The 26,161-nt window shown below is 44.8% G+C and overlaps 2 protein-coding genes across 4 annotated transcripts in view; both read right to left on the bottom strand.

The window, feature by feature from the left end:
* Window positions 1–878: 878 nt before the first annotated feature.
* Window positions 879–4,626, bottom strand: PRR15 (proline rich 15). Of its 2 annotated transcripts, none has more exons than XM_075022499.1 (2): window positions 4,388–4,626; window positions 879–3,833 (listed from the first exon to the last, which is right to left on the bottom strand). In XM_075022499.1, exon 2 carries the CDS (start codon window positions 3,822–3,824, stop codon window positions 3,459–3,461), a length of 366 nt encoding a protein of 121 aa, XP_074878600.1. In that variant the 5' UTR covers window positions 3,825–3,833; window positions 4,388–4,626; the 3' UTR covers window positions 879–3,458. The 2 variants fall into 2 exon arrangements, with proteins under 2 accessions (XP_074878600.1, XP_074878601.1); XM_075022500.1 differs by lacking the exon at window positions 4,388–4,626 and adding an exon at window positions 4,295–4,327.
* Window positions 4,627–13,196: 8,570 nt separating this feature from the next.
* Window positions 13,197–26,161, bottom strand: part of CHN2 (chimerin 2) — a 168,141-nt gene continuing 155,176 nt past the window's right edge. For both annotated transcript variants that reach the window (XM_075051562.1, XM_075051572.1), the window contains exons 11-13: window positions 20,740–20,877; window positions 18,682–18,787; window positions 13,197–15,058 (exon numbers count right to left, since the gene is read on the bottom strand). In XM_075051562.1, the coding sequence (XP_074907663.1) occupies window positions 14,887–15,058; window positions 18,682–18,787; window positions 20,740–20,877 (416 nt within the window). In that variant the 3' untranslated portion in view covers window positions 13,197–14,886. The remainder of the gene's footprint in view (window positions 15,059–18,681; window positions 18,788–20,739; window positions 20,878–26,161) is intronic.

Below are 26,161 nucleotides of genomic sequence, written 5' to 3'. Positions count from 1 at the left end.
AAGAGCTGGAATAAGCAGGCATATACTTTGCAAGTTTATTTGAAAAGTTCACTCTGTTTACTAAATATTTATTTTTTGCCCCAAACTTGCAATCCTTAGTAGTATCTGGAATAATATTAAGAAAATTGCACTGCAACTGACGTAGCTGAGGTTGAACCTCATCTGCTTATTTCCATTTGTTTTGTCAATACGTCACTTCTTGCTTTTAAAAACAAACAGCACCTACTTTCTCAGCCACCCTATTTCCTAAACTTACTTTCTGATGCATGATCTTTATAAAGGAGATGAGAAAAATACCTATATTAAGACTGCTGACAGCCTTTTAATAATTCAATGCACAGAAATGCACTATTGTTATCCTAAGCAAGTATTCTCCAATACAAAAGAAAGGTCGAACTTTCTCCACTTCAAGGGTTAAAAAAAATTAACTCGGGTAGTCCATAAAATGACATCTTTTTCTGTATCAGCTTAATTCATTTACATGTGTATAGATTACTTAAAGCTTTATCTGATGCTGAGACTGAGAATCAAGAGGTCTATTTCTGCGCTGCAAGTTGGTTATGGCCAATGGGTCTTCTCACTCCTCGCTGTGGTACACAGGTCAGCACTAACCTGAAGATATTCCTGCGTGGCCCTTACACAGAGGGCGGGGAAAGTGAGACGAGGCAGGCAGCCTGTTTTCTCATGGCTCTAGTTTTTCAGCAGCTGCTATCAAATTCATTGAAGAAAGGATTTGACTGAGCAGGAAGATAGAATTACGTCTCCTTCCCACAGCTCAAGGTCAGGATAAAGATGGAGGATGGCTGCAAGTGAGTCATTTTATGTACATTTATTGACTTTGTATTCTGACCAAATTTCCAAGCTGAAAGTGCCATACACAAGGATTAAGACATAGCTAACATTTAGTCACATATTAACTGGTATTGATATCGAATCTTAACAGCAGCCATCTGAACAGCATACTAAACTTCTTCTCAAATAAAACCCAAACTGGTAGGTATCTCGTGCCTAGGTAAAGACTTGCAACTAAAGCAAGACCTTTCCAAAGAGCACATAGAGGTTCACTGTAGGAAGAGGTAGCTTGGAGGTGCAGGAGAGAGAGGAAACTGTATTTTCGCAACAGTGTAAGGATTAAAAATGCAGAGAAGCATCTGCATGAGATGTATAAAACCCTCCATACTCAGGCCTCTGGATAGTTCTGAGGATCCAGCTCTCACAGAGCTCACACTAAACCACATGCAGGAGTACGAAACACACCAGTGCACCACCTGCTTACTTGTTCTTCCACTTTGGACGCATAAACATACAAAAAAGGTTCTTTGGGCCCCAGAATACATACAGGCAGAATTTATTTTGCCTGTAATAGATAGGAACATGTTGCCTTCCAAAGGCAGTATGACAACCCCGGCAGCAAAGCTACCCCTTTCTGCCTCCTCTCCCCCCACCCCAGGCTAAACTGTAGCTGAAGTACGGATCTTCTTCATCCGTTTCTCTATTCCCAGCTTTTAAACTCTCCTCCTTCTCTCTCACACCCCTTCGTCTGAGGCTGGGTTTGCTCCAATTGCTTCTTCTTAGTGGAAGGATTTCAGATACCCCTTGACTGAAGAGGCTCCATGTAAGAAAAGCATCTCTGAGGAGAAACTTCCAAGAGCTTCCCCCAGAACCCCCCAGCTCTTTGCTCGGTCAACATGTAGTCAGGAACGTAAAAAGGCAGTCCAAAACCAGTACCGTGTAGTTTTACTAAATGAAATAAAAAAGCATATGTCTGCACACTGGGTGGAAAAAAAGCTTTTATGGAAATAGATTCGATGCTACAGTCCCTTTGTCCTTCAGTGTCTGAAGGATTAGCTGAGTAAAGGACCGGTAAGTACCTAAGCCAGCTAGGTTGTCTGAGTTTATCAAAGTTCATTATATATTATTACACACACACTGAACCATAGGGCACTGGCCCAGCACCTACTGCATCATTTCAGTGATTGTCAGTGACTGGTTTAATGCATATTTTTACCTGGAACTCAGCTCTCCGCTCTTGTTTCCTTTCAGGTCGCTTTTTATTTTTAATTGACCTTAAATCATTAGTTACAACCGAACAAAATCATAACTGCGTAATACTTGACTGCTAGGAAATAATTTTCAGTCCCTGCCACTATGTAGTACCTTATCTCACATTCAGAAAAAGTCTAAAGCCATTTTAACAATATAAAGTATATCGTGAATACATTTAAAATAAATAAATCAGTTGTTGCTACATCACCTACTATCAACAAATGTGTAATTGCTGAGTGTTTTTAGCTGAGTTTGCTCTGTAAGGCACAATACCAGTACAAATCTGGCTTATAGTTTACTTCATCCAAAAATCCAGAAGCTGTTAGAGGGAGCAGATAGCTGCCCGAGTTAAAGCACATTATCTTGCTATCAAAAGAAATCCTGGGAATCTTTAACCTAGCTTCGCCAGCCTCAGACACGGTAAACAGTAAAGAACATTTCCAGTGGTGCCCAAACCTATTTCCACATTAGGGGTACAACCCTGCCTGTGCTCACCAGGCCTGGTCTCGTCTCCCAGGAGTATTTACATTTTATCACACAGTTTCATCATCGGAGCTTCATTATGCCAGTTATCACCAATTATGCAAAAATCATGTGTTCCCTGGGCAAACAGCGTGAATTGCTAGACGACAACCGGCCTCCCTCTGTAAGAGAGCTACAGGAGACCTGCCTCTGAAACACCTGCTTATCATTACAAGGTAAGAAGAGGGAGAAGACCAGCTCGGTCCTGCCTTTTGCATATTTAAATGCGACGTGATGTGGGGCACGGGCGAATGCAAGCGCCTGCCCCTCACCGTAACCCCTCTCTTGACCCCCGCAGGGGAGGAGGACGGGTTCACGGTGTGCCTGCTAATGGCAGGGCAGGAGCACGTATGGCAGCGCCGAGGTCCTCGGCCCTGGAGTTAGATAAAAGCACTTCGTTCACCCTTCCTTCCGTAAGGCAGCGTGTGAGACGGGCGAGAGCAGCAAAGCACCTCCTCGGCCGGCGAGCCGAGAGCAGCGGGGTCGCAGGCCTGAAAAGTCAGCGCCGCGGCTCCCGGCGAGGACCGGGGGACGGTACGGAAAGCCCAGCCTCGGCCCTGGGACAGCACCTGCGAGTCCGCTCACCACAGTACAGGGAGTGGGGTGTTTATTGGTGTTATTTTGTCAAGACAATCACATCGTCCCATCATCCGGGGGTCGGGTCTCGGCGGCGTTCGTGTCACGCAGCACGCGGTTCACTCGTCGGGCGGAGGTGCTGGGCTCCCCGCGGTGACCGGTCAGGGCTGGGGAGGCCGCTGCCACGCGCCTCCGCGTCGCCCACGGGGCCGAGCGAGGCCAAGCCCAGCCGGGGGGCAGCCGCGGGCTCCGGCCACCCGTCCAGTGGCGGCTCCTCAGAGGGCCGCGGCTCCGGGGGGCGAAGCCCTCCTGGGCTACTCGCCCCCTTGGGCGGCACGGCCCGGGGCGCCGCCGCCGTCGAAGACCTCGGGGCTGTCGGCCAGCAGCGAGGTGCGCACCTTCCGCCTCTCCTTGAAGCGGCCCGAGTGGGAGACGCGGAGGCTCCGGCGGTTGTTGCCGCCGCCCGCCCCCGCGGCCTCGCCGCCGCCGAAGGGGGGCGGCTGCTCCTCCCGGCCGCCGGGGCTGGAGGGGGCTGCGGGGGCCTCGCTGGCGGCGGGGGGCGGCGGGGCGGCCGCCGCTTCCTTGTGCTTCTTGCTGGTCAGCGACTTCCACCAGGGCCCCGCCGAGCTGCCCTTCACGCCGGCGCGGGGGGCGGCGGTGGCCGCGGCGCTGTCCGCCATCTCGGGCTCCTGCGGAGGAGGGGGGGGAAGAGAGCGAGGGCAGGCTGGCAGCCGGGCACGCCGCCACCCCGCCCGCCGGGGCCCCTCCGCCGCTCGGGCCGGCGCCGGGTCCAGCTGAAGGCGGCGGGGACCCCTCTTGCCCAGCAGGCAGCCCCCCGGCCCCAACGCGGGCAGCGCTGCTGGGGAGGTCTGCCCTTCGCCCCGGAGCTGCCGAGCAGGGACAGGCAGCCGGGTGGGCGCGGGGGGAGGATTTTGCGCTTCGCCCCCGGCCGAGCCCCGGTGACAGGCTCTGAAACGCCACCGCGCCTTCCCCTGCGCGGCTGACGGAGGTGGAGGTAGATAGCGCCCCGGAGCTGAGCCGCGGGACCCGCTCCCTGCGCTCGCCGCCCCCCCAGCCCAGCAGCGGACCCCGAGGCCCGGTACCTTGGGGCTGCTGCCTCCCCGCGGGACGGGGCCGGGAGCCCGCCTACCTCCTGCGGGCTCCTGCGATGGGCCGCCGCTCGCTCCCCAGCCCCCCCCCCCCGCCGGCTCCCGGCGCAACAGGTACGGGAGGCGACACTGACCTGCGGGCCGCCCGCCCGCCCGCTGCGGGAGCGCGCTCCTTCTCCCTCGGGGAAGCGCGACCGCTTCTCCCTCCGCACGCCCCTACGACTCCATCGCCGCGGCAGGGAAGAGGGCGGGGAGCGGCGGCCGGGCCGGGCCGGGCCGGGCTGGGCTGTGCGGCGCGGCGGCAGGTGGCGGCCAGCCCCGCGGCTCGTCCCCGTGGGCGGGGCGGCGGCCCGGCCGGCCCCGGGGCCGGGGCGGCTGCCGCTCACCTGCCCGGCTGCCGCGGGGCGGGGCGGCGGAGCGGCGGCGGCCGAGGGAGGAGGGGCCGGCGGCGGGGTGCGGCGGCGGGTCCTCGGGGCTGCCGGCAGGGGGTTGTGGGGCGCGGGAGGGTCGGTGCCCCCCGGAGGGACACCCGGCGGTGAAGAGACAGGGGGAGGAGGAGGAGGAGGAGGGAGGGAGCCTTAGCGCAGGTGAGGCGGCACCGCCAGCGCCTGACGAAATGCGGGGCTACCGGGGGGTGGCGGACGCGGTGTTGTCAGCCTGCCTGGCTGAAACGGTAACGCGTCTTGTCTGTGCACATGACGGATGCGCGGTGGTGAACATTTCGTAGACGTGAGGAAAAGGGACTTGACTTTAGTGGCCCGTCTTTAAAAAATGAATGTAGCCGACACACTAAGAGTGCCGTCTAGTATTTATACTGGAACTGGCTTAGAATGGGGACTTTGAATTTCTGGGTGATGATGGATATATGGCCATACAAATGTCTCTACCCTTTTTTATTCATCCAGAAAGGAGAAAAAAGATTTGCTTGTACCACACTGTCTGTTAAAAATGGTGATTTGTCCTTTGGAGAGCTACGCCACGTAATAGGCATTTGATCCCTAACACCCCTCCCATCAGCTGCACCGTCAGTTACTCGAGGATGCCTGTGATCGTGGGGAGGAGTTCATGAAAGCAGTGGTATTTCAGCCTCATCTTCTTTTGCAGACCAACTTCTGCTACTTGCAGCTTCCCTGATAGCCATAAAGATAAGAGGTATGGAAATCGGTGAATGCAGGTGACTGAGGGAGAGGAGCCTGGGGTGTGCATTTATATTACCACCTGTAGATTGCTCTCTTCGAACCCAAAGGCTTTTGGTAGGGAAGCATGCATGCACACACATTTGAAAGTACTCTAAACTGTCTATCATACTAATTAATAACAGCAGCAAAACATCTCTCCTATGGAATAAAATGGTAACTTCCAGTGAGAAAAGATGGCCTTTACATTCCCTCCTAACGAGTAAGCAACTAATATTTTCTAAGATGCATAGCACCAGGGCATCAGGCTCTCTTGGGCTAAGGACAGCAACAAACCACAGGGTCAAGCTCCCCTAGTGAGTATGACCCACTGCTTTGCTACTCATTTGTATCTATACAGAAAGAGAACACCAGCATTTCTCCTCATCTTGTGTCCCAGGCAAGTGCCTGGGAAAAAGGGAATTTATGGAGAAATAAAGGTAATTATTATTTTTTAAAAGCCCTTTTCACAAAAACATTACTGGTTGACATTTATAGCTTCCATTCTGGTTGTAGGCTTATACAAAACATTTGCCACCATATTACTTTTTTATATTATTTTGATTACTGTAGACCTGACCTCTTTGCTCACATCGTGCCAAACTTACATCAAATCAGTGTGTTTTTTTCAGTTAAGCCTGTTTCAAAGAATCTTACAATGGAAACGATTTGTCGGTTTTGACACTGTACTGAAAGCACGGTCTACTGAAAGGAGACAGGCAGGTTGGAAAGCTTTTAAGAGACGTGCAAGTGGGAGCGTGCTGCCTGCCTGTGTGTGTGGTGGCGCAGGAGGACAGCTACGAATCAGTCACAACACGCTGTTCCACAAGACTGTCACTAAGGTTAGTGTTTATATAAAAACAACTCTGACAGTGAAAATGTATGTTCTGCCTCTTTCTTACTGCAAAAGTACTTGTTGCATTCCTTCAGTATGCATATATTTACAGTGTTGATACAAAAAGGAAAGTAAAATAACCCATTGAATCTTTCAATGCATAGAAGTTAGATACTATATGCACTTAATAAGACTGCTGCAGTTAAATTCTGTCCTGTCTTTGCAGGAGGAGAGGGTACAAATTAGTGGGGTGTCGTGGTTTAACCCGAGCCAGCAACTAAGCACCACACAGCCGCTTGCTCACTAGAGTGGATGTGCAGGATTCTAGCAGATGCCCCAGTACACTGCAAAATAAAACTGTAGGGCTTTTTCTCCTACATTGTAACATGCTCCTTTTGTGTAGGATTGGACCATAAAGACATCAGGTCTCTTCACAATTCTGCAGGCTCTCCAAAATTCAGAAATGCCCTAGTATTCTCAAGATTTAGATTCCGAAAGACAAACTTTAATATCAGGTCTCAAAGTAATCTTACAACACTGAAACTGTTATTGCAGTGAAAAGAAAGAAGAAAAAAAAAAAGAGTGTTGCACTTCCCACTGTCCTTTTTCCAAACTTTGCAGACCCTACTGTGTTCAAGTCGAAACTGGGCTCTGGAAACCTTAGATTACCAAACCATGCCCTTACCTAATTGTGTTGAAGGGACTCATCTCTACTTGCAAGAGAAGAGAGGCACCGTCCACTGCAGACATCAGCTTTCCTGACACCGTGGACCACACAGTGTCCAGCTGCGCTCTGGAACCTTTTGATTTCCATGACATAACAGCAACTTTAACCCCGATATTAAATGCAGTTATAATTATACCAAGGGGATCCAACGATGGCCTCAGAATTGTAAAGGGGACTAGTGAATATTGCTGTCAGATCTCTTTATTTACCCTGAAGCCCCAGACCATCCAGCAAATATACTGGGCTTTTGAAACTTGGGATTCTCAAATGCTAACCTTAAGGCCAAGGACATGTTTGAGCCTACTGCAGAAAAGAACATACAGCACTGGCACCTAGAAAGAGCAGAGCTCTTCTTGGGTCCGTGTTCCCAGCAATATTCAACAGCATGTTTGATTCTTCAAGTTTCAATTCTTAAACTCTCACCCTAATGTGACATACAACTGAGGAATTGACCTGTAGAAAGAAAATTGCAACAGTGATACCTGCCGGCACAAGTAGGTCTTTTGGCATTCAGCATTAAAATCAGTTCCTGAAACTCCTAGATCTCAAAGCCTTAATGTCACCTTAATTTAAACCAAGGAACCTCTGCGTACGGGAAAAGACCACACAAAGAATTGGCTCCCATCTGCATCAGGCTGTCTACTCAGAATAAGCCAGCAGTAACTTCAGTTCTTCTAGCTTTAGATTTCCAAGTGCTAGCAGCACCTCAAACCTCAGCCTTTACCATAACCACAGGAAGGACTCCAACGGTTTTATAAAGGGGAAGAACATTTTCCCTGTTCACACCAGGCTGTTGCTTAAGGCTGTGGGGCTGCAGCATCCACACCCAGGTTATGCTGTCCTGCCAAAAAAAATAGAGCCAGGGAGTGAGTTTGAACCCTGCACCTGCTGAATTGGCTCTATTGTTAGTGGCGACTCCCTGGCGTGATTTTGGCCTCAGTGAATACCCACTGGTCAGGCATGATTTCGAGGCAGTAAGAGCAAAGGATTATTCCCCTTAGGCAGAAGGGATGAAACTACACCAGTTTGTCCCCCTCCATAGTCCTCCAGCTTTACTGCAATAGGTTTTGCACCCTCAAACACTTCAGTACACAACCACTCCTCGTGCAACAGTCTAGGACATGCATTGTACCGTCTCAGCCTCGGGGTATGAAAACACCAGTTTAATGGGCTGCGACACAGCCCTTGCATTATTACAGGTGCTAAATCACAATTTTTGATTCGGTGTCTCTAGACAAAAAAAAACTTTGAAAGACCACAGGTGACGCCATGGGCCCCTGAGATGACCTCAGTTAAGTACAATGTAATGTGGACAGGAGAAGACCGCGCCGTTTGGCATGGGAGAGGTCCTTGACCCCATTTTATTGACTGATACAGATGTAGTCTTAAATTTTCTAATCTTACCTCCAATGCTAGCATGGACTTAATAGCCTTACTTAATGGGCCTTAATAGTAGCTCTATGAAGGGGACTAGTCCCGTAGTGGAATGCAAGACGTTAGCTTAGTGCTAGTGCTCATCCTCCTTCAATGGGAAGTTCAGCTTCAGGAATAAATATGTCTCAGAACACAACAGATTCTGAAACTTTACCTTAACGATACCCATAACTATAAGGAAGGCCTCAAACTTCATCAAAACAGACCATAAACACAGCTCCTCAAACTTTCAATTCCCAGCCAGCCACCAGCCTTTTCTTGTACCCCACGAATTAATCCGCACAGCAGAAGCAAACAGAAGAGTGTAGGCCACTAACACCAGCCCTTTTCTTACGTTTGTATATCAAGCAGCAAACTCAGTCTGATTCTTTGAACTCCAAATTCTAACCTCATCTTCTCTCTCACCCTTACAGTATTTGAAGATAAAACTAAGGTCCTGTTCCTATACCTGAACAGAAAAATACAGGTATTTGTGACTGTTGACACCAGTACCCTTCCTAGCTCTGCAGGCCTTGCAAAAAAATCAGTTCATCCAATATCCATACTCCTAACTAGAGAACCCACACATTCAATAGAAAGACAGAGTTGATCATTATTGACACCAGCACACTGCAGTTTTTGGAACTTCAGTAACAACTGGAAATCTAGGCTTTAGATTTCCAAAGTCTGTCCCCGATTCCTACCTTAATTATAACTGTAAGCCTCATGTCTATAACAACAAAAAACCCACCATAAATAACTGTCCCTTATTGACATCAGCCCTATTCCTAATACTGAGGGCTGTGCAACATGCAGTAACAATACTGGTTCCTCAATATTTGGATTCCGAACATAACCCTGTTACCTGGTTATGAATACCTATGGACCCCAGTCTCCTAATGTTCTTGGGCAGCAGCATGTGGTAAATAATATGGATCTTCATGCACATTGGTCATATCCATACCTGCCCTATAGCAGAACAGAAAATAAGGTATCTTCAAATATTGCCAGCATTTTATGTTCTTCAAGATCTACAGTTCCAAACCCTACAGCTAACCCTACTCCTCATTCTACCCTTCATCTTAGTAGTAATAAATGGCTCCTACTTTCAAGAAAAGAGAGAATGCTTTGACCCCCACCTCGTCAGGCCCTGCAGAGCCCTGCAGTGAAGGCAGCTTCCAGTGGTAAGCTTGGTTCCTGCCATCCCCAGGTCTACTGTAAACTGAACCCTGACAGTTTCTCTACTTACAACCTACTGCTGATTTCTAGCTTATAAATCACTGGCTCCAACTGACACAAGCTTTCTTCCTAACTGCAGTCCTTACAACATCCTGCAATAATCCAGGTCCTTCAGGCTTTGAACTCCCAGTCCTGGCGCTGGCTGTAGCATCAGCATAATTACATCCAGAATACCATGCCTTCAGAGAAAGATAATGTAAAGTATGGCCCCCATGTAAGACCCATTGATGTCCTAAATCTGCAAGCCCTAGAGCGTTCAGCAGTAATCATGGTTCCCTAAGGTTCAGATTTCTGAATCTTAACCATGATCTTTACTTTAATCAAGGAATTAATCTCTACAGCTAAAGAACATAAAACATATTGACGCTCTCACTCTTATCTCCGTGAGCCCTATAGTCTCTTCATTCCCTTTAGATAGCTGTAGGGGATATAGCAATATAATTCTGCTTTGAAGATCCAGTTAGATGGCATTCTTCTCCTTGCGTAAGTCTTTGTGAATTACCTTCCTACTCAGAGTTTTCATCAGTTCCTGGTTATTGGCGGGGGGGTCTGTTGGCGCTCAAATCTTCCTCCTCACTTTTCTGCAGACCTTGACTCGGTACCTGTCAATAAAGAAAGAAAAAGGCAGCCAGACAGGCTCCTGCGGCTTGTGCCCTTTCAGCAAGGTTTGGCGGGAGTGCAGCATCGAGGGAAAATGTCGTATCCCCTCCAGCTGCTGCCACTTTGGGGAGCTTCAACAGCTGGAGAAGTGCCCACTTGCGGACCCTTCCGCCCAGCCCCATCTCCTTTTCTGCCCTCTCTGGCCTCTTCTCAGACAGCAGGGCAGCACCTGCCCAGCCATTAGCAGGATCAGGGGAGCAGGCTGCCTTTGCCCTGTCTGTACCCTGCGTGGGGGAGCGTGATCCTGGCAGCAGCTGAAGGTGGAGCAGAAGAGGCTGTCAGCTGTCTCCATCTCCAGGTGGGAGGGAGGGGGAGAGAGCAGCAGCCTGGCTGGGTTAGGAAAACGCTCTCCCTCCAGACGTGCGAGTCCAGGCAGGGCCCTGTGCAAACACAGTTAATCATCTCACAGCGTCTCATTTGTACAGATCTGCGCTGTGCAGTGTTTGAGCTTATCGTAAGACACAGTTGCTCCACACGCTCTGCAAACCACTCTCGGTACCTACCTTCACTTTCACCTCCTTGCAATGTGACTTTAAGCCTTCCTTCAGCCCAGCTATTTATTACCGCAGGCACCCCTGGCACCTCTCCAAGGTCTCACTAAGACCAGAGTTTTGCCCAATACTACACTCGCAATCCTTCCTCCCTCCTGTATCCTAAATTTGACAGTAACGCACAGCTCAGGTCTTTCAAGCACCTTGCTTCAGAAGAGATCCCAAACCTGATACATTCCTTCCCAGAGTCTCGGGCCAAGTGCCCCTGCAGACCTGTCTCCTTCATTAAGCTCAAATGTTGTGTGAGCTTTGAGACTGTTAAGTGTGTAAGAAAGTGTAGTCTTACCTCTTGCTTAGAAATAAAATTAATGCGGTACCAATTCACCCCGTTTTGTGCTCTGTTAGACCTGTTCTGTAGCTTAAACTGACATCAGCTCGCAAAGTGGCCAGTTGAGAGCAAAGCTCTGTCTCCTTTGGAACTTCATTTTTAAGAATTTTTCCTGAGGAAACAGTATGCACTTATGCTCTTTGTTTCTCTCTTTTTGCAAATTCTTCTCTGTCCTCAGTAAGTTCTACATCCTTTGTCCAATTCCAATGGTATTTGACAGTGGGAAAGAGATAATTAAGTACCACAACACTGGTCTCTGGGTGGAGGAGCCCCAAATCGGTGTCTCAGTTGAGGAAACCCTTCAGCAGTTCCCTGTTCAGTCTTGCCTGCCAGCTGCCTTTTCAGGACACCTGTGCTTTGGAGTCAGACACAGCACATCAGGAAACTTCGCTCAGTTACCCTGGCAGGCTTGAAATACTTACACCTGACAGCAATGAGTCTCGCAAAGACAGAGGTGTAAGGAAGAGATCTCAGCTGTTCCACAGCGCTTAGGAAAGTTAATAGCTTACAAACCATTAACTTCATGTAATGTTTTCCTAATTGTGGCTAAACCACTTCTGCTTTATGGGAGGCAAGTCGTCTCACCCAGGCGGCTCCAAGGACCAGCTGTAAGGGGGTACGGAGCTGCACCCATCACACCAGAAGATGGGGCTAGCGGAATGGCAGATGGGAATCACCGGTGGATGCCTGTAGTAGGGGACTGCTGCTGCACCCACAGCACTCCGCCAGAGAGGCCTTCTCCAGTAGCTGGAGGGGTACAAGGTTCCTGCTGAACATCTGGCTGCAGACAGGCTCCAATGCAGTCAGACACAGGTATCTCACTGGAGCGGAGCTGCATTCCACTCGAGGTGAAATGACCTAGCAGGTAAGTTACATCAGCTCAAACAAAGCCTCCTGGAGCATCTTTCAAATGACTCTTACTACTCTCTAGTAGTGCCTCATGAGATAAGTCATCACACTCTTGCTGAATGCTTTGAAGCAAAGGGAAGGATTTGGTGTAATCCAGCCAGACCCATTTTTTTCCTAGGTATGGGAGTATAGGCTTCCATTAAAGATAAATATGCTTCTTCTTCTGTTTTAGCAGTCAGTTTTGCAGAGAAAAGTCTGCTGCCTTTTTATTTCCTTGAATGGTGAATCTGGAACAGAGACGATCAGATCTCAGAGGTGCTGCTCAGCCCCAGGTGCAGCGATGATGGCCACAGTAAGTCCGACGTGAGAGATGAAGCGTGCGCGGCACAAGGTGGCACTAATGAGGTACGGAGGGGACAGTGTCCTTTTACCTCCATGCTCAGTATGCCCCTGAGGATGCTGGACATCGGTTAATCAGTTAGCCAAGACAAACATGAACAATTCGTTAGATATTTGTGTTTTAAGATGCAGAATCATACTCTTCCCTCTGTCCAACAGATTAGAAACTTCTGCTCTCCAAAGACACTAAGCATGGGTATTTCTGAACACACTGCTTTGTACTGTCATCGAATCCTTAGGATGGGACATGTGTTGAAGACCCTGGACTGTGAGACATGTCAAAGCTACCAGTATGCCCATGATAGAGGGAAAGGGAGAAGCAGAAGCAGAATGACTTGCTTGTCTTCCTACAAAAATTAAAAAAAAAGGGTACTAAAATACTGTTCCTGCCTTAAAAAAACCAACTCATTACTGAACTCACCAGAAAAACTAAAGAAAATCATTTGTTAGTCAAATGTCTGTATTCAAGGGAGTGGAAAAGTGCTCTGATGGCATTGATTCTTGGATATTGATTGGATTGATATTGCGATTCATTGCCCGCTTGGACGTTTTACAAAGAGGTGGTTCAGGGTGATCGCAGAAACTAAGTGTGTGCATAGCCTTGGCTGTGGTAGTATGGGCATCCAAGTGCCAATCTGAAACTGCTGACATTCAGTAAAACTGTTGTAAGTTTTCCAAGTAGGAAAGTTTCCAGCAATGTCAGGATGGTAATTAGCGATTGATTTTCATTTGGCAGCTTGCCATGTGGTCAGAGTGACAGACACCAGAACTCTTTAACACATTTAATGGGATTTTTCCTTCCATTTACACTATCATAAATTACAAAGCATATTTCACTTCACAAAATAAAACCATTTCCAGATCATTTTTATGACAGTATTAAGTAGTACATAACCTACAACAAATAGTCCTGTACAAGGCAGGCGGATCTATGGAAGTATTGGGAACTCAGACTATTTAGCATTTGCTCTGCAATCTGGATTAATCTATCTAGCCCTTAGTTATTTCTCTAGAAGACAACAAATTTACAGTCATACCCTCCACCTCCCTTCATTATCATAGTTACACATATTTTTCAATTTGAATAGAAACATGTGCTCCCTGAAATAATTCAGGAAACTGCATCACTGAGTTACCAAGCATATGATACAAATGATCAAGATGAGGGATTATTAGAATTTTTTTTTTGTATTGAAAATCGAGTTTGGTAGTAAACTATGTTGATTTTCTATGCTTGCAGAAACATCTCATGCTGAGAAACAGTTTTAACATTAGGAATAAGTTGCAGTTAGACTATGAACTCTGTAGGTCAATGTTTGTGAGGGGAGAAAAATATTAAAATTTGGTAATAATTAAATTTACCAACTCCCACATTTCCTACACATTCTTTCTTTTTTTTTTTTTAACAAACCATCAGGAAACACATTCAAGATAAATACCTACATTTTTAGCAGATTTACCGTACGTTTATAAATACAGAAACATGACAAAACATAACTCGATTTTTACAGAAAAACCAAATCCTTCATAATTAACCCAAAAAAGTGCTAACTTTTCAACAAGGCCAGAAAATATCCAGTGTCCCAGCATCACTTAACTTACATATTACTGTAATCCAAGAAAAATCTGGCATGTGAAACTGATACTACCACTAGGACTTTTGAAAAATTCTCAATACCATATCTTACATGGGAGTAAAAAAAAAAAAAAAAAAAGAAGAGAAAATACTATATGTTTTGGGAAATAGCAAATGGCTAAAAGTGTACAATCTTAGGATGCTAGTGCCTAAATGTTCAAAAAAGCCTAAGGAAAGCTGGAATACATACAAGAAAAGAATTCTCCTTTAAAACACTTGCAATGAAAGAGGTATGTCAGGATAATACTGCATTAGTGGTAATTGTTTTCAATATATCATAGCAAAAATGCAGGAAAGAATTACGTGGAAAATAATCAACGCACCGCATTGATTTATAGTTTGCTAAAATAAAATGCCATTCTTTCAGCTAGGTAAAGTAAAAATATCTTTATAATATAGGTTCTGTTTCACAATTGACATATATAATTATGTCTCATGGAGAGGGAAATGTATAGGCGTATACAAGTAACACTGATTAAGTACCTTTTTGCTTCTCTAGCCATATTAAAATATGTTTTGTGTTTCTTAATAAGTTAACAATAAAATCGTCTGCAACTTCTCAAAACAAATATACATCTGAGGCAAGGCAAAAGATACAAGGTAAGAGGATTTTTTCTGACCTTTTTTTCCCTTCTACAAAGAGGCATATGTCTATGAGACATAGGCTTTCCCTAAACATTTTGGCATCCATCTGCAACTTTGCAGAAATTGAAGTGCAGTCAAGGAACTTTTCCTTTATGTTTAAAAAAATTTAAAGAAATGTTGTTTTCCTTCAAACTAATTATTTTAACACAAATGGCTTTGAAGATATGCCTCTCTGTCTAAAAGAGAACATCTTCATTTTCTATTAAAATCTGCACAATTAACTTCTGGTACCGCATGTCATTCAGCGTAGCAAGGGTACTGTCCTCTGGAGGTCTCATTAAAGTGGGCCCAAACACTATTCCCAGGTTTTCAGCATTCATAAAATTCTCCTTTTCATGCAAGGTAACCCTAAAATAGAAAAAAAAGAAAGAAAAAAAAGTAAGTAGTTGTTTACTTCCCAGAAGAAAAGAATATATGCATCTTAATCTGTAGTACTGCTTAACATCAAGCATTGGTAGATAATGACATTTTTCAGTAACAATTTTTACTTTCACTCAATATAGTAACTGCTTCCACAGCAAGTACAACGCAGCTACGGTGGGGCTGTGATTTCCAGTGCCTTTAAACACCCCTCATGCGACTCTTAAGTGATTTTTCCATGTGGCTATCCATTAGGGTATAAGAATTAGTGGCAGTTGCTTTTTTGAAAAGCATAATAACAATTCAAATGATGATGTATGGAGCAGTGTCCTACGCTACAGTAACTACAGTTCTCTGGCACCTTGTGCTTGGTGTGCATCACACCAGAGGTGTGGGTGTGCTTCCTGAATACGAACCCAGATTTTCTTTTGATTACCAATGACCCCCACGCTCTCCCAGACATGCTTCCAGCCTGCAGGAACCCATCCCTTCACACCTTTCTGCCTTGCTGGCTGCCTCAGGCCAACCAAGAGCTGGGTGATTCTGATTACTTGTTATACTTTAGGAGTAGGCTGAATCTTGGAGCAGCCTGGCAAACGCCACCTATCCTTGACAGAGAAGAGAGGCACTTCTAGGAAGGAGCCCAGGCTGTTTTGTTGCCTGGCACGGGTCCTATAATGTAAATACAAGAATAGGTAGACTATATGTGGCTGCAGCAAACAAAGACCACCCAGGATTGGCCAAGCTGCAGAGAAGTCAGCCCTGACTGGAAAATCAGTCAGGCCTGCTGGAAAATGCAAGGTGTGCTCAAGGTTTTCCTCCTGGTAATAGAGCTGGATCACATCAGTGTTGTCCCATTGAGACTTTGGCATTTGAGTTGGGTCCTGAGAGCGCTCTTGCACTGCAGTGTAGAGACAGCCATGGTCCCTCGATCGGCCACGGTCCCTCATGCACCAGACACTTGCTGTTACCAAGTACAGCGTGGGTGAAGTTTCACATCTCCTCCACACACAACTCCTCTGCCAGGGTGGAGCACATCTGGTTTTGGAGCCAGCTCTCCTGGCAACAGCTGAGACCACCCCCGGCCATGGTAATTCCCAGCTGGGCAGCAGTGGATTCACTCATGCCATCGGGGGAGCACAAAGAGGCTGAAACCAGCAGTAATCTGGTCTTCCCTTGTTTGCAAGGTCCTTTTATGACTAGGTTTTGCTTCTGCTATTGGGTCTCTGCAAAGAGTGGCTCTGTCACAGAAAAACACTGCTCCTCTTTGCTTTCAGGACAGAAGTCCATTAGTGTCCCTACTCACAGGTACATCCTCATCTTCTAGCACAGGTGTTAGCTGTGCTTTGCAAGGAAAAAAGACAAAGCAAGGCTGCCTAGCCCAAGCCACCTCTGTGCAAGTGTATGTATAACACTCTGCTTTCCATCTGTGGATGTATGCAGCACAGATGTTGAAGAGCTATGCAATGCTACATACATCTTACTGGCACCTCTGCGCAGGAGCGTGGGGCTTGCTGCATGGCCTGGGGTGAACACAGAGAAGATTCACAGCTTCACTGCAATGTCAGCATGGATGGAGTTCTGTGCATTTCACCACAGGGGGGGACTGCTCATGCTATTGTATTTCCTCCAATCTTGGGCAAAAAGTTATCTGATAACTGAAGAAAACAATTAATTGACTGACAAACTCATTTTTCATTGCTGCCATTGTCCTCTGCTGGATTTTCCTGTGCTTTTAACAACAGTTCAGTGCAGTTTCTCTTCTGTTGAGAAACAGCGCTGGTGTAGAGGCTGTGATCCTGCAGTCTTTACATAGAGTCTTTGACACTGGCGCATGTTTTCTCCGTGCAGGAAGAGCCTGATGGGGCTGGAGTTGGGAGTCCTTGTTTAATCTACCGAACAGCATAGTCTGAACCTAAAAGATCTTCTGTCTTTTGCATTCAAATCTCTCCAACAGATTCTCCATAGGAACTGACATGTGCTTGATTTCTGTGCAGATGCTGAAAGCTACGATTTGGGAAAGGAGAGGAAATTCATTGCATGACTTGCAGGTATTTGAGAGAGAAAGCTTAATCAGCTGTTTGGACTATTTTTGTCTCATCAGTAGTTCAGCTCAACAGCTGAACCAAAGCCTGTACTGCAGTTCATGAAAAAGAAGGAAGGCAAGTCAATACTTGTCTATGAAAAATTTGCTGCCAGGACATGAAAGTACTGATTCTGTATGCAGCTGGCTTGTCTACAGCCTCCACAGGCCTTCTTAAAAGCCAACATGGTTCATCCTGAGTTGTCCATGCATATGTGCTGACAAGGGTGGATATTTGCACATCTCATTTCCGCAGAGTCCAAAGAAGTTCCTGTGTGCCCAGGTAATGTCTCATCGGAAGGAAAAATTACTCAGTTGTAATGACCTGAGCCGATTCAAAATGAGGAAAAGTCTCTGCATAATGAGAACCTGATTGAGCATGAAATGCACTTCACACAAGCTCTCTGGTGCAATTTTATGTGAGTTGAGGTATTTCTCTTTTTAGGTTGGCATTAATAGTGCAGAATAGTGCACACAGAAAATGTTCCAAATTCGCAACTGTGTTGCAAGTAGCGGGACAACTAAGAAGAGAACAAGGATTTGCTGTATAAAAGGTGAGTAGTTGTATTCCTGCCTTAACCTCTTTTCTGTTGTTCCCAAGCAGCACCATAAACTTTAAGCAGAGACAAGGGACATCTTGGGCAACATATCCTTAAATGAAGGCCTGCTTTGAGATGACATGCCAGTCTCTATTCAGCTTCAGTTTTTAAAAACTTGCAAAGATGACTTCCTGAGGCACGTAAATACCCAAAGTAGCAAAGTGGAGTTAGCATGGTTTTGAAAAACAGTTTTGCTTGAAATTAGTGAAAGTGAGGCACCCTCTTTGGAGCACTTCATAATTTTCCTAGGTACCTACCTGAAAACTTGGAAAACTCAGCAGTACGCTCCCAAGTCACTTTCAAAAATGAAATTTAGGCACTTTTGAAAATTTTGTATGCCTTATGAAGCCTTATGTATGCGTCATGTATGCCTACAGAAGCTTTGGAAAGCAAATGAGGCAGAGTGTGTTTAAAACCAAAGGAGATAGAACTGATAAGGGCCTGTATTGCTTTTACTAGTTGTATAAAAATAGGTCCTGCTTGATTCTTGGCTTAACTGTGATGTGCGCAAACAACTCGTAAGAGACAGCTCTTTCCTTTTAGGGTTATCGTTCAAGAAGACAAATCAGGAGGTAAGGGGAGGCAGAAGCAAAGCATGATCAAGTGACTTACTGCAGCACATCTAGCACATCGCTGAAGTACCTACCACTCTGGTATTTGGCAGATATCATCTGCCTCAGAGAAGCATGACAAATCTCAATTAACTCTTCAAAGGTTTGCAATGATCTGCCAGCAAAAGGATCTATGCTATATATGTGCATAGCTTATATGCATTTATACAAACATAGCTTGTCTGCTTATTTGCAACATTATTGTTTTAGTGGCAGTGCCCTAATGGAAGCTTTATTGGTACTTTCTGTGATGTCTCTCTTTCAAAGCAGAAAATTGTTAAGCTCTTCAAGAACTATCCTGCATGCCAATTAACTTACTTTTTGAGATGAATCATTAGGTATCTAAGTGTCTCGTAGTGAGCAGCAGGGAGTAACATCAACACTTCATGTATTGCTTCTAGACGTTCATCAGGATTGGAGATTTCTGTAAAAACATCAAACAGGATTAATGTTAATAGGGCTTTCCATTTGTAAACAGCAATAATTCAGGAAGCTAACTTATTATTATGGAGTCATTTACAAGCCATTGACTGTGCTTGGAGGGATAAATATTAAACTCATAAACATGGAGCTTATCAGCAACTTCTGCATCCTCAAAAAAAAAAGGCTTTACAAAGAAATCAGCAACAAAGACCACCCAATAGTTGTCTCTATGGTCTGTAGCTCTACCTACAGGCTTGTATAGGTACAGTACCTGAGCTTCTTTACGTGCTTGATAATAGTCTGCCCAGAACTGACTCTTTAAAATCTTACATAAGATTACTTCCATTAGCCTTCAAAACCAGATGGGAGTGTGGATATATGCTTTTAGAGACTATGCTTGAATATATAAGTTTAGCCAGAGATTGAAATGGCATGGAATTACACAAACAAAGATTTCTGAAAGTATTTAAATATGTAGGTATCTGTGATCAGAGAGCATCAGTAAAACTGTTTGGCAATCTCTCTAAAAATCTGAGCAGGATTTACATTCATATACATGAAAAGTATAGATTCCCAAGCTGTGAACTGAGTCAGAGTTATATTTGCTGCATGATTTTTCATACAAATGGCACCATCAGCCCAAAATTTTAGAAGATTAAGAATCTGTGTGTCCTGCTTTTAAGAGATTAGTGTATTGACATGTCAGGAACTGCTTCCTCTGGGCATGTGCTTTACAGGACAAGTGACAAGCAAGAATAATTTCTCTGCCAAGGAGGAAGAAGAGAGTGCAGGAGAGAGGTATCTGTGGTTGCATGGGGACTGCAAGGTGGGCTAAGCCAGAGGGTAAGGGAAGGCAGCACAGTCACACAGACAGACCACTATTCCTGCTGCTTATCGATATATTGGGTGCCATTTCAAAATTACTAAGGATATTTTTTAAAGAAGAAAGGAAGCTACTTCGTAGATACCTCATGTCTTTGACATCTTTGCTAATAATCTGATTTTGATGCAATCCGTCTGGTGAGTTTTCATTAGGGACTATCATTATGTGGAAGGCTACTCCCCAGAGAGTAGAATTTGAGGCAAATCTCAGCTCACTCTGCCAATGTTATGGCAACGAATGCTGCTGTCCTCCTCCCTCCCTGACAGCGTGCACCCACGACCTGCCAGCTCTGGGCAGGGGGTAACTGCCCGTGCCTCCCATCCGGACACGGGTTAGATACTGTAGGACTTAACAAACAGGGGATGCACCTGAACTGTGGGGCAGATGTGCTTTGTGGGGTGTCTCACTGCTCTGATCCCTCACGGACTGAAGGAGGGGATGTGCTTGTCTGCAGCGCAGTTTTGTTGCCAAAGGAGGCCAGGGTATGGGAGATGGGGAAAATGGTGGGGGCCAAAGGAGGCCAGGGTATGGGAGATGGGGAAAATGGTGGGGAAATGGGACACACCCTCAGGGCTCACACTGTTCACATCAACCCTGACCCCTCACTGACCACCCCATCTTGCATGTGTCTGGCAGCCAGCGCTGCGGCCATGACACCAGCCCTGGGATCCTCCCAGTGCCAGATGCAGTCCTTGCAGCAGCACTGGACATTCTGCCTGTTGGCACAGAATTTGGGTCGTTTACAAGAAAAGGACAGGCAATTCCATTCAAAACTCCATCCCAGGGCACATCGTAGCTTCACTGACTGAGACTGAAACCATGCCTTCTGAAACTGGTCAGTTATTTTGATACCCTACGTTTACTTTTATTTTTTAACCTGAATGATGTCCCATCTGATTAACAATCAGGCAACAGTTTTATGTGAAAGAAGGACATGGCAGTGAAGTAATGAACAGAACAATGCCCTTACTTCCAATTTGTCGTCTGTCTTGCCTTTTTCTTTAACGTGGACAGCTTTATGGATGGGAAATGTAATTAAAGATCGGTACAAATTACTATGCAATACTTACTTGCTGCCTCTATGAACTTCGAATAGGTGTCATAGGTGATCACGGGAATCGGTAAGTCTCTGAAGTATAGCTTCAGTGCTCCAGCAATGATGTTTATGTCTGGATAAATACTGGCAGAAATATCAGCCTTGTCACCATCTAGAAAAGGAAAAAGAAATCTTTTTGAAACCAGGCTAATTTTGACTGAAGCAAGGCTGGGCTTCTAATTCAGATTTATTGTGTTCAACCTGACAAGAAAAAACAACCTGAAAGCATTTGGAAGGCTTTAATGAGAATATATTGCTACCAACATTACAGTATATGAATGAGGAATGGTAGTTTCTTTATCTTTTAGTAAACAATTTATTTGCTTACATCTTTTGGAGGGGCTGGTGATTTCATCAGTGTACCATCTGCAGTGTACCATCTCACACATAATGTTTTAATGTTGGATGAAAAATCATGTTAATAATATATTTATTGAATTTGGTCCATTTATTCACTGAAAATAAGCTATTAATAACTTGTTCTGGTGTTGTATTTTGTATCCGCAGATCAATGCACAGGAGTACGGACCATTCTTTTCATTTTCACTTGGGGAAACAGAGGCACAGAGAAATAACATAAATTTCCAATGACCCTCAGGAGACCAGTAGGAAAAATCAGAGTAAACATCCAAATCTTGTAAGTCTTGCACCAATCTATCTATACTGATTAGCTAGTAATAAAGCCGCCTTATTTTCTGGAAGTCCTCTAATGTCTTAATATTTGACTTATTTATTTATAGCAACAATTTGAATTTAAATAGACATGCTATGGCATTTAGCTATACAATTTATTCTGAAATGTGGATCACAATTTGTTTAATGAATATGGATACCTGTAATGCAGAACAGCTAAATAGATGAATTATGCAACATACATTTTGTTTGCCACATATTATAACACACTTAGTCAGAACTCCATTATGGAGCACTTTTAATCACATGAACTTAACATTTACAAGTGTTGCTGATAAGCCCTTGACCAACTCATGGCTTGCAATGAGTGAAGTTACAAGAACTAGCGGCAAGGCTGGTTCACTATTATTTTTCAAGTTCAAATGACTACATCTGTTCTGTATTACCTAGTACCCTCATAGCCACATTTTTCTCCAGACTGAGAAATTCTGCTGTCCTCCCCTCCTGGGGCCTGTCTTTGGCCATCTTCCAGTAGAAAGATGGGGTAGGGTACTGGTCAAGCAGTGGCTGAGGCTGTCTGGATTTAACCCCCAGCTTATCTCAGGCTTCTCTGAGATCAGTTACACCCCGTAGTCCTTATTCCCCACCTTTCAAGTGAGGATAACAGCGCTTCCCCTGCAGGAGGTGGTAAAGATTAGCACCGTATGGTGAGTGGCATGATGTGAGGTTATGCTTGCCTGAACAACGGAGAGGAGTTTGCTCGTATCTGCCAGGAGGTGCACGAGCAAGCCTGGGCTGCTACCACCGAGGCGCCGATACGCTGTAAAGCCATCGCCTTGCTTGTCTCGCAATAACTAGTGCTTGTAGACGTGCCCTGATACAGACAGATGAGTGGGTGTGCTTGATACATGGTGTCTTAAGATGGTGATAAAGGCTTTCACAGCAGAGTAAAAGAGTTTATATTGATTGTAGACATTTTATACAAACCTATGGCATTAATCTTGAAGGGATACGTCCTGTCCAATGTATGCACATAATTCTCATTAAGACTAACAGCACTACATGTTCTCATCAAGAGGAGATTATATGCTTAAGTGTTTAAAACAAGCAGCCTTTCTTGATGCAGCTGAGCAGTCTGAATACATCCATCAGCATTTAATTTAATACAGCATCAATAAGCCCTAGGAGGATGTTTACACTGCCCCAATCTTTTTTTTAATCCACACGTTCCAGGCACAGTAGCATTAGTCTTGTAAAGCTTTGTGTGGAGAGCTCTATTTAATTGATGGACACTGAGCACTCAAAATGCTCCACTGAAAACAGATACCTCCAAGGAGCCAGCAGCTGCATCAGAACAGATATAGCAAAGCAGAAGGTTGCATCTATTATCCAGGTCACCAGTATACTAAGTGGAAGTGTTATTTATTTAGTACTTTTACAAAGCAGCCCAGCAAGCTTCCTTAAAGGGGCGCTTCAGCTAGAGGTACTTCAAACTACAATGTACTTCAAACATACCTCTTATTTACATATTCACTTACTGTAGGAAAAATGCATTAATTCCTGAGTCAAAGATTTTTCTCTTCACTTCAGAGACAAATGTACATCCATTGGAAACATACTGAAGAATTATTTTAAAGTGAGCACAACAATACACCTATTATAATATACCTACACATTTCTGCAGTGGGTATGTAGGGGAAGGGGAATTTTTATTTTCCTTTGGTAGATTTTGGATTGTCTTTTTTTTTTTCTTTTCAGTTTCAGCAACTGAAGGCCCTTGGCAGGCTGCACTTATTCCTTATCCTCACCAAAGTCCTGGATTTGTATTTTTTATTTATACACTTGTAAAATTCAAAGCACTAAGAAAGAAAAGCTAATTCATTGCCAGTAAAGTCATGATACAGATTTCACAGAGGATCCTCTGCAATAGCATACCATATGAACTACATCTGTTTTATAGGGTAACTTCTGCATTACCACAATCATTATTTTAACTTTTCAATACAGTAACTTTTCTCAGATTGTAATTAGTATTTTCAGTACCATTGCAGTGGCCATATGTTAATACAATCTTTTTTTCATTTTGGATTACAAACATATAGTTCATTTCAGCTTTACAAACCTAATCCTGCCCAAACCCCATCATTTCTCTTTCCTTGTTACTTTGACTCTCAACATGTTTTGTTGCATTATTGTGAAGTCTGAATACCTCAAGACAAAGAAAGTCTTTATTCTGTTCCTTAAAGGTTTCAGCTGACTTTGGATGCCATAGAAATATACCAACAGTTTATCAGAGAATGAAATGGAATAAGTATTACATTCTTAAAGCCTCGGCTATGCCCTCTGAATACTGAATTACATTTCCACTTAAATTCCTTTTTGCTTAATGCTTTGCTTTTATTGCACAACCTTTGCCATGCTAACGTGCTTCTTTGTGGTTTTTCTTGGATTTGGCATTTGACAGGTTTTCAGCTACACTGGCAAAAGAGTGAGTATGAGTTAGGATGCCTCTAAGGACTCATGTAATATTTAACAGCATAATATTTTTAGCAAGTGTATTGTACCAGCCAGTCATACAAACAAGTGGGGGGACAGAATGCACTGGTGACAATGGCAGCTCTGTGGATAAAGCACACAATGAGGGTTTTTCTGGATGCCACAACGCCACAGCGCAACAATGCTGACAGAGAGCAACTGTCATTCTACAGCACCAACATTCACCAGATTAAATAAATCCACATTATTCCCCTCCTTCTCATTACAAAAAATCACTAAAATAGAACATTGTCAGTGCCTCAGAGAGCCTAACGCTAATTTACAGTAGGGGTATTTACACTGCTTTGGCTTTGGAAGGGAGTCTTAGTTTAAATCAGACGAAGACCAACTTCTCCCTATTTTAAAATCAAATATCACAGCTTCATTGGGCCCAAATAATATTATGTGGGATGCCATTCTCTTCCCCAGATGTTATCTTTCAAACCTGCCTTTGCTTTTCTGTTCTTGCTATAATTCTTGGGAAGCAACAAGTGAGTGTCCCTTTGGCAAAGCAGAATTAGTCAGAGGGAGGGCTGGCTTCTCTTCATTGCACCCTTCAGCTGCACATGAAATCAGCAGGAGAGGTACTCTATGGCCGTGTCAGCCGCAGCCTCTCATCCCTGTATCATACTCTCTTCTGGCTCCTGTGGCTTGACGAAGACTTGGGAAACCAGAAAGCTTGATGGCATTATTTGAAGGATGCATCCTGCGCATTAAAATGGGAGGACTCCTCGGTTGTTCATTTTCAAACCCGTTGATTAAAAGCTGTATTTCCAGAGCTGCAAAAGCATACTGGCATTCTAGGCAGGTGCCTGGGGACTGACTCGGAAACAACGGGCAGGGAGGGACCTCTGTAATGCCGGAGTGCAGTGCTCTGCTACCTGCAGGCACCGTGCCACATAACCCATCTCGTAAACCCCTCAACTTCCATTTTAAAACTAGTTAAGGTTTTTATCCCTGCTCTTATTAGAAAGTTGTTTCAGAGCCTTGCCTTCAAATGGTTAAAAAATGGTCTTTAAATTGGCAAACTAAATTTATTCCTGGCCAGTGTACATCCTCTAGTATTGTTCCAAGACCATCCATTAAAGAGTTCTCTTCTCTGGTTCATAGCCCTGCTCTGAGCTTCTCCTTTGACAGCTGACTATCCCAACATCTTTTAAAACACATTTACCTTCTGCTATGCAGCATGCTCCAGAGATATCTGAGATGATAGTGATGTGGCTGTTTCTGCTGCAACACCTGTCTATTAACCAGAACTGATCAGGAATTTTCCATTTTATATTTCAGATGTGAATTTTCCTATTTTTTTTTCTTTACTTTTGCAAAAAATACGTTGATTTCCTGTAGTGAATGTGAAAAATAACAGTTCTGTAAAACTCCCACAAACTTCACTTTCTGGGCAGAAAGTGAAATTTGAACAAAAACCTTCCAGGCATTACTGGAGATGAGACCCGCCATCTGGCTCTCAGCCTCCTTCTCTCCCAGCTCTGTCACCTGGGACAGAGATCTGGGATATTCCACATGCTTGGGATAGTCCACTCCCTGCTGCTCTGGCTTCTAGGGCTAAGCAGGGGTAACTGGGCAGCAGAAAAGCGATGTTCCTACCTGTGGGGCTGGGATGCAAAAGAAAGGGTTGGGTCCCTGTCTCTGTAAACTTGGATCTGACGGGGAAGCAAGCCCTGAGCTGTCAGATTGGAAGCATCTTGCCAATTCAACCTTCTGCCAGCTGACAACCACCTTCTAGCTGCACAGCCCACAAGTCAGAACAAAAAATCTATTTTGGTTTTCTTTAAATCCCTGCCTGCAAAAAAAAACAACACCCAAAACAACTCCTGCTTTGCCATCTCAGTTCAGGGAGAAAGTGAAAAACTAGAAAGTTTTGAAGTTTTCAGCTTCTGGTCTCAGCAACATCTAGTCATGCATTTCTCATAACAAGGTTTTGTTATGAGCTGCTTTTAGCATTATTCATGGCAACACTCTCAGCCCTTTTCCCTCATGCGACTGTTAAAAGAAAATGAAGACACAGCTTTTTATCAATTTATGCCCAATGGTTTTTCCCCACAGCCTTGTATGCAAACTCAGTTCTTGCTTTCTCTGCTTCCATGTTTATCCATGTTTTTTTTCTTCGGAAATCCGATACTGTTAGTGACCTTACTCCTCCTGTTTCTAGGTGCTGCCTTCTTGGCAGTAAATCGCACTTTCTTCCTTGCTGTGGGTCTAATTCAAGT

Source organism: Buteo buteo, chromosome 2 (genome assembly GCF_964188355.1).
Source record: "Buteo buteo chromosome 2, bButBut1.hap1.1, whole genome shotgun sequence".
NCBI lineage: Eukaryota > Metazoa > Chordata > Aves > Accipitriformes > Accipitridae > Buteo > Buteo buteo.
This window is presented reverse-complemented; position numbering and strand designations above follow the sequence as displayed.

Excerpts from the sequence above, each read along its gene's own strand:
- PRR15 (XM_075022499.1), bottom strand. The coding sequence starts at position 3,824 with ATGGCGGACAGCGCCGCGGCCACCGCCGCCCCCCGCGCCGGCGTGAAG.